Raw genomic sequence first — 7254 nt, 5'->3', positions numbered from 1 at the left:
TAAATAAGATACACTTCTAGCCCTTCCGCACTGGAAACAGACAGGTGTATGTGCACAAACACAAACGAGACCTGTACGAGGAACAATACTTCTATGTATAAAAAAGTTTGGCCGGTATAAATACATCAATATAAAAAAAAAAAACCGTCATCTGACACAGGAACTACAAAGTTGAAGCACTAGGCAGAAAGGATGCGCGTCGGGGGGGAACATTGGTCCTGAATTGTGCACTGAGTGTTTAAAAAGATTTCAGAAACGGTTTCTGAAGTTTCGCGTCAGTCTTTGTTTTATGTCCTGCCGTTAAAAGAGAAGCTGGTGATCGTGAATTGTGTCCTGTGGGTCACACAAAAATGCGTAAATTACGCAGCAGTGAACTTTTTTTTTTTTTTTTTTACGCATTAAACAACAACAAAAATTATCCTCATCGGATGGCATGCGTGTTGATATTGAAACGGGTTTTGAGTTTGGAAAAAGTGACACCTGAATAGCAACTCGGCGGTCATTATGAATTTGGCAATATATTTTAGCAAACCCCAGAATGAGGAGTTCTGCATTAAATGCCCGCCTTCAGTCCAGACCTAAAACAAAAGTTCAGTCTCAGTCCTCTTCGGATTGGATCGAACACGTGAGCTGATGTCCGTGCGTGTCACTGCTCGCTGCTTACATTCACTCCTCCCTACATGTCCAAATGCAATCTCAGCATTTCCTCCTGCTGCGCGTTCTCGTCTCGCGTCAAGCGCACCAAGCGCTGTCCCAAGTTTTTTGAGCGGCGCGTACCTTGGGCTTCAACGCGCACGTAAAGGCGCACTTTTCCTTTTTTTCACTCCCCCCCCCTTATTTAGTGAAAGAATTGCGGAAATAATGTGGTCTGGACGCACACGCCTGTTGGGAGGGTTGAACAGTTCAAAACGTGTGTGTGTGTGTGTGTGCGCGCGCGCTTTTCAGTAAGTGAACACCAGGTTGGAGATGGTGGATTCGAGCCAGTCTCCTGAGATCATCTCGCTGACCTCCGGGGTGCAGTAGTCGGGGAAGTCGAAATGAGATCCGGCACCGCACTCCCCGAAACTCCAGTCCAAGTCCCGGTCCGCCTCCGCCTCCGCCTCCGCCTCGCACAAGCCCATGCCGCGGAGCGACATGCCCTCAAACCCGGGGCTCGGGTTCAGGTCGAGCCGCTCGTCCTCAAACTCTTCATCCGACGACGAGGATGACACGCACGAGGAAGAGTGCGATGCCGACGGCGTCGGGGACGAGGCGCGCGTGTACCTGAGGCGCGCGGTGTGAGACGCCTCGCTGGCTGCGGGGCTCTGCTCCTCGTAAAGGCTCAGGGGGTCGCTGGACTCCGCCGAGCTGCTCAGAGTGGGGCTGGCCGGGACCCCCACGGAGGGGGGGCCGCTCTCCAGGCTGCCTGCCCCGCCGAACATGTGGCTGCGCCGCCCCTCCCCGGTGCGTTTCTCCGGGATCTGTCGAGCGCCAGACACTGACCTGGACTTGAAGAGCGCCTGGTGGTCACCGGGAGAGGCATGGTCCTGCCCTGCGTGCCCCGCGGCGCTCTTCACGCCCCCCTGCTTGTGCGTCCTGGCCACCCCTTTGGACGGCAGGCTTCTTTTCACGCCGGCTTTGGCGCTGCGCTCCCCGCTCTTGTCCCTGCGGTCTGCCTGCTTGCCGGCGCCGCTTCCGGACTTGACTTTCTTCCTGGGCCGGTACTTGTAGTCGGGATAGTCGGCCATGTGTTTGAGCCTGAGCCGCTCCGCCTCGCGGATGAACGGGATCTTGTCCGTGTCTTTCAGCAGTTTCCAGCGCTTGCCGAGCCGCTTGGAGATCTCCGCGTTGTGCATGTCAGGCGACTGCTCCATAATCTTCCTCCTCTCGATCTGAGACCAGACCATGAAGGCGTTCATGGGTCTCTTGATGTGCCCCGTCGGAGTTTTGCACCACGCCAAGTCGCTTCGCTGTCCGGAAGAAGGGGACTCGGGGGTCGGAGACACGTCCATCTCCAAGTCCATTTCTCCCGTGTCCGTGGAGTCGCCGCCGCTGCCGGGGGAATGCGCGTGGGCGCTCTCCGTCTGGCTCATGTGCTGCACCATCCTTTCCTCCCGAGAGTCTGATAACACTGTTCAGCGCAACGATTCAATTGCGTAAAACAAATCCCCACTCGTAATTTAGAGCTCCTTAGAGCACTGCTGGACGCAGCTCTAAAAAGTTCATCCAAAAACTCTCTTCTTCTTCGAACGACTGGTCTCTCAACTTTCACCAGTGCGCGCTTTTAGTGGAAACAGCAGAAATCCCGACTCTTAACTCTCAGCTGCCTGTTCGGCTGAAAACTCGCCCTGAAAGATGTGGAACGCGCCGCTGTGGGCAGCAGCGGTGTAAGTCCCTTATGTGAGCGCGTCCGTCTGCAGCGCAGCTTGTCTGTGCGGTGGAGGAACCATGTGGTTGAATGGAGCGGCTGCGCGTTCTCATAGTCTCCCTGTTTCCCGTGCGCGCTGCGATATGACTGTAAACATAACAACGGGAACCTCGCCGTTATATAGCCTCAACGCGAGATATAAAGGCCAATCAGAATCTGTCTCCATCCTGATTTTTCCAGTGAAACCACGCCCCCCCCGGCATCCCATTGGCTGAATAAAAAATAAATAAAAAAAACGGGCAATAATAATAATAATGTGCAATGAAGATCGGTGTGTCTGACCTCATTCCTATCAGACTCCATTGGAAGAAAGATGAACTGTATGTGTGTGTGTGTGTGTGCGTGTGTGTGTCCTCGCTCCTGTTACATAGGTTGATAGAATATACATGGAAGAATATTGATTCAATATAGATGATGCCTAATGTTTTTGTGTGTATAGTGTTTCAGTGTGTGTGTGTGTGTGTAGGATGCACATGTTGTGTTAGTCAGACTTCAGTTAGGTAAGGCAGCGATGGAGCAGAGAGTACACCCACCCAAACATAGCCCCCCCCCCCCCCCCCCCCCCCCTCCAACCTGTTATTTACAAATCATTACAATACCAGGTCCCATTGTTACGTCATAGCGGTGGGTAACAGTGAGGTGTATTTATTTGCACTCTGCATCGGTGTATTATGGTCAACCAGACAGTTGGCAGCTAGTAATTATGAATGCTATGAAATTGTGTGGAATTAGGTCCGAGGGCCACATGTAAAGTCACCCAGCAGCCTCCTCCTCCTCCTCCTCCTCCTCCTCCACAGCCCCGTTATGTTGACACGTCCATGTCATGCAGGATCACAATTACAGCCTGTGTCGCTAGATGTCAGGCTAGAGCCAAAGGGAGCTACTGAGGTGTGCATTGTGCATATATATATATGTGCATGTACACGTACAGCAAAGTCCTCTCCATCCTACATTCGGATGCTTTCAGGTGATGTCATCTGCTGGCCGCAAATTCTCCCACTTGCATAACTGACTTTTGTTACTGCCAAAGAGAAATCAGCCACAACAAAAAGATGGCAAAAAAAAATGCAATAAAGAACATTGTTTGCCTTGTCTGATTAGAGCTGCGTGTTCTGTAACACAACCAAACTCGTGTATTTATGACGTGTATTCTTACGTTATGACCATACGTCATAAAACAGTCATAAACTCTTTAAAGTGTCACAACTCAACCGTTTAACCCCCCCCACCGCACCCCATTGGCACTTCCATAACTCAAATGTAAATAATCAGGAGCGGCTTCATCAGTCTATATCTTTAGTTGCCCCAATTACAAGCATCCACCTGCCACTTAGATTAGTTTGCTATCCCCGTCTCCCCCGTCTCCCCCGTCTCCCCCCCGGCTCAGTGCCTACACACAGGGCTGCATGCACACATGCAGGCTTGTTTAAACAGGTGGAGCAGGTATACCTGTAATCTTATCTGATATGTGAGGAGCAGCTGTCAGGCAGCTTTCCACTCTGTCACCAGCAGATGTAAGGCTCTGGCAGCGCTGGGACACCAAGCCCCGTTGCGCCGGCCTATCGTTCTGTCATCTTCAGAGCTGCTGGAGCCATGTGCTTACCCCAAAATACACCGGCACTATGTCTCAGCTCTGTTGACGCCTAAAGGGATTGTGTCATTATAAGAGAGTGCTGTGGGAGGATGGGGCGATTACAGCGACTTCTTAGAAGAGCGTTCGATGGAGTTAGACTGCTATTTGAGGATAATATGCTGATGTTGGTATTTCTGGGTTGTGTTCTAAGTATTTTCAGGAGCAAAAACATTAAAAAAAACCCACACAGATGTTTTCTCACACTGGAAAAAGTGAAATAGTACTGCGTTGAGTTTGAGATGAGAAATTAATTTCACACCACAGAAAGCACAAACATGGGGATGGGAAACACAAGTAGAGGGGAAAGTGTGTGTGTCTGTGTGTGCAGACAAGCAGAGGTACTCATTACCATCTACTTGCCTTTTTCAACACCCGAGGAATGACGCGCCACTTTGACTTGACTGCTCGTCGTCTGGGGTCAAACACAATGAGGCCTTTGTATGTGTGTGCGTGTGTGTGTGTGTGTGTGTGTGTGTGCGCAGCCCTAACTGAATTGGAGCTTTTCCAGGGATTGAAAGTTTGAAAACAGTGGGAAGTCCCTTCCACCACGGAGTAAAACTGAAAAAGTGAACAGTAAGCACTGATTTGCATACACACACACACTCTGTCTGCCTCTGCGTGACTCATCTATAGGCAGTTTGTCCTCTCTCTGTTTTGTGTGGAGGTGGCAGACAGCGCAGGTGGCCGTCTCACCATATCACCCACCTACTGCTGTCAGTCTTTACGCAACAACACGAGCAAAGTCAGTTCTTTTTAAGTTGCCATGGAAAAGACACTAATACTTCATGCATTCTTTTTTGTGTTTCTTGGACAATCAAGTCGAAGAGCATTTAGGTGCTTTTATAAAGGCTTAAAAAAAAAGTAATCTACCGGTAATCTAAAAACCCTGAAGCTGGAGGGGTCTCTTCACATCATTGGTGTTTCTGTTGCCTTAATTACCAATTTAGGTGCTTCATATGAGTTTACAGCATAGAGTACATGTATTATGTGACTTTATTAATATATTGCTGCCTAGAAGTCTTGGCTTTGCAGCTCTTAATCGAGTAAATCTTTGGTGATACAGAAACAGAAATAGTTGTTAGAGGAACTGGAGTTTCTCCTTCCATTGTTCCATCCTTTCTTACTTGATCCCTGTCATTTTTTTCCCCTTTATTTTTACTTTATAGTCACAGACATGGAAAGATGAAAAAAAAAAAAAAACAGCACCTTTGATCGTGCAACATGAATAACCCAATGCCGGCGTGAGCGGTGACTGCAAAGCAGTGAAAGAAATTTCTTGTTGAGAAGCGGATGGAGAGATTTTAGAGTCATTGCATCCTTTTTTCGCTTTCCACGCCATCGCTGCTGTAATCCAGAGGATTCGGTCAAGGCAGGGAAAAAGACATGGAGTCGGATGAAGTGGAAAAAGACGTATGAATGAATGAGCACAACACAGATGTATATTGAGGTCGGTGATGCCACTCCCAGGGAACTCCCAACAACCCCAGCTCAAGGAAATGATGACGAAGCCGGTCAGATGATCGCTGTGTCCCGAAAATGCAGACAAACACACTTGCACATGCACACACTAAAAGACGTAAATGCACGAATACACACAGTCCCACAGTGAGACAGATTCACCCAAGTGCCAGTGTACCGCTGTAGGACCCAGACATGCTGCAGAGTCGAATTGTGAACGCACACACACTCGCCAAACGTACACACACTCACTCACATACACTCAGCCAGTCTCACAGCTGCACTCTACTCCACTCAGACACTCTGATACAACGATCGTATTTTTGGGGCATTGTCTAAAAGCCAGAGGAGTGGGAAGGAACGGAGAATGAGAACAGAGGAAAAGGAGGTGGCACGGGAAAAGGAAAGGAGAGCAGAATGAGGAGATGGAGAAGTCGTCAGAGCTTTTCGCTCTTTTGTAAAATTCATCATCTTTTGGTACCACGGCTTCCATCAAAACGGCGGTTTGCATTCGACGAGTGGAGGATGGGCATTTTAGATATTCTGCATTTTCAGGATCGACCGTCTCTCGGCTCTGGATTCGAATGGTGTGGCACAGGAACGGATATACTGCAGGAAAAGAAGGACAAAAAAGCTTTTTTTTTTTCTTTATAGCTTTTGGGAAGGGAAGTTGCGTCTCAGTTTGGAGTTTGATGGGTTGCTGTGGCTTGTTGGGAAACGTCAGCGGCTGCAGACATGATAGAAGCGTGTCTGGGTAGGAGCCAGAAAAGCAAGATGAAGAAGTTATGTAGCGAGTGAAGAAAGAAGCAGAGTGTGTGTGCAGGAAGGAAAATGCAGCGGCAGTATTGCAAAAAAAAATCCCTAAAAACCTTTCCTTCGTGCTGCGCCAAGGAAACCGAGGCTACTAAAGTGCTTATCGACCCTGGATCTCCTGTATCTTTAGCTTTCGAGCTGCTTCTCCCCGCCTCCATGTGCAGCTATGCGTCAGACCAACATGCAAACATCATACGCTGACTATAAGCCTTCGATGGTACACAGAAACCCCATACAACCCCACTCCTCCTTCTCCTCTCCTCATCCTCTTCCTCCTCTGTTGCAAGCACATCCTCCTCCAGGCATTTCAGGTCAGTCGGGCTGGTCCTGTCCTCACTTAGCCCACGGAGCAGTGTCCTCAGCTCGGGTAGCCGCTGCAGGGGTCGACGAGGACCAGGCGTGGAGCCGAGGCTCTCTGCAGCTCCAGACAGGCGCCAGACGCACTGACCTACATCAGCCTCAGTCAGACTGAGTGAGATATGGAGAGAAAAAAAGTGAGCGAGAGAGAGACAGAGAGAGATGTGGTGGGGGGTGCAGAGAGAGAGAGAGAGAGAGAGAGAGAGAATGATTGAAAGGATGGTAAGCATGGAAATGGGTGGAGAGCCGCTGTTTGCGATATGTATCGCAACATTTATCAAAAAAAAAAGGCGGAGGCACAATATGGGGTGGAGGGTAGAGAAGAAAGAGAGAAAGAGAGAGAGAGAGAGAGAGAGGAAGAAACAGAGAATAGACTATTAAAATAAAACTCTCCACCTCCTTTAACACTGGTAGCACTTCAGAAATCCCCTTTTGTCCTCATCATTTTGCTAATCTTTATTCTCGCCTCACTTTCTTTCCCTTTTTGCCTCTCATCTCTCCCCATGTTGCCTCCCTCATCCTCTCCATCTCTCCCTCTTTCCAGCTTGGTTTTCATCATATGCCATCTCTCAGTGTGGGAGGATTA

General features: G+C 49.2%; 1 protein-coding gene across 1 annotated transcript; it reads right to left on the bottom strand.

Annotated features, from left to right (window-relative positions):
* Positions 1 to 941: 941 nt before the first annotated feature.
* On the bottom strand, positions 942 to 2084 carry sox4a (SRY-box transcription factor 4a). The gene has a single exon (XM_068746985.1). The coding sequence runs from the start codon at positions 2082 to 2084 to the stop codon at positions 942 to 944; it is 1143 nt and encodes a 380-aa protein (XP_068603086.1).
* Positions 2085 to 7254: the final 5170 nt, after the last annotated feature.

The sequence above is a fragment of the Brachionichthys hirsutus genome, chromosome 13 (genome assembly GCF_040956055.1).
Source record: "Brachionichthys hirsutus isolate HB-005 chromosome 13, CSIRO-AGI_Bhir_v1, whole genome shotgun sequence".
Taxonomy (NCBI): domain Eukaryota; kingdom Metazoa; phylum Chordata; class Actinopteri; order Lophiiformes; family Brachionichthyidae; genus Brachionichthys; species Brachionichthys hirsutus.
Note: the sequence above shows the minus strand (reverse complement) of the source record. Positions and strands in the feature narration are given on the sequence as shown.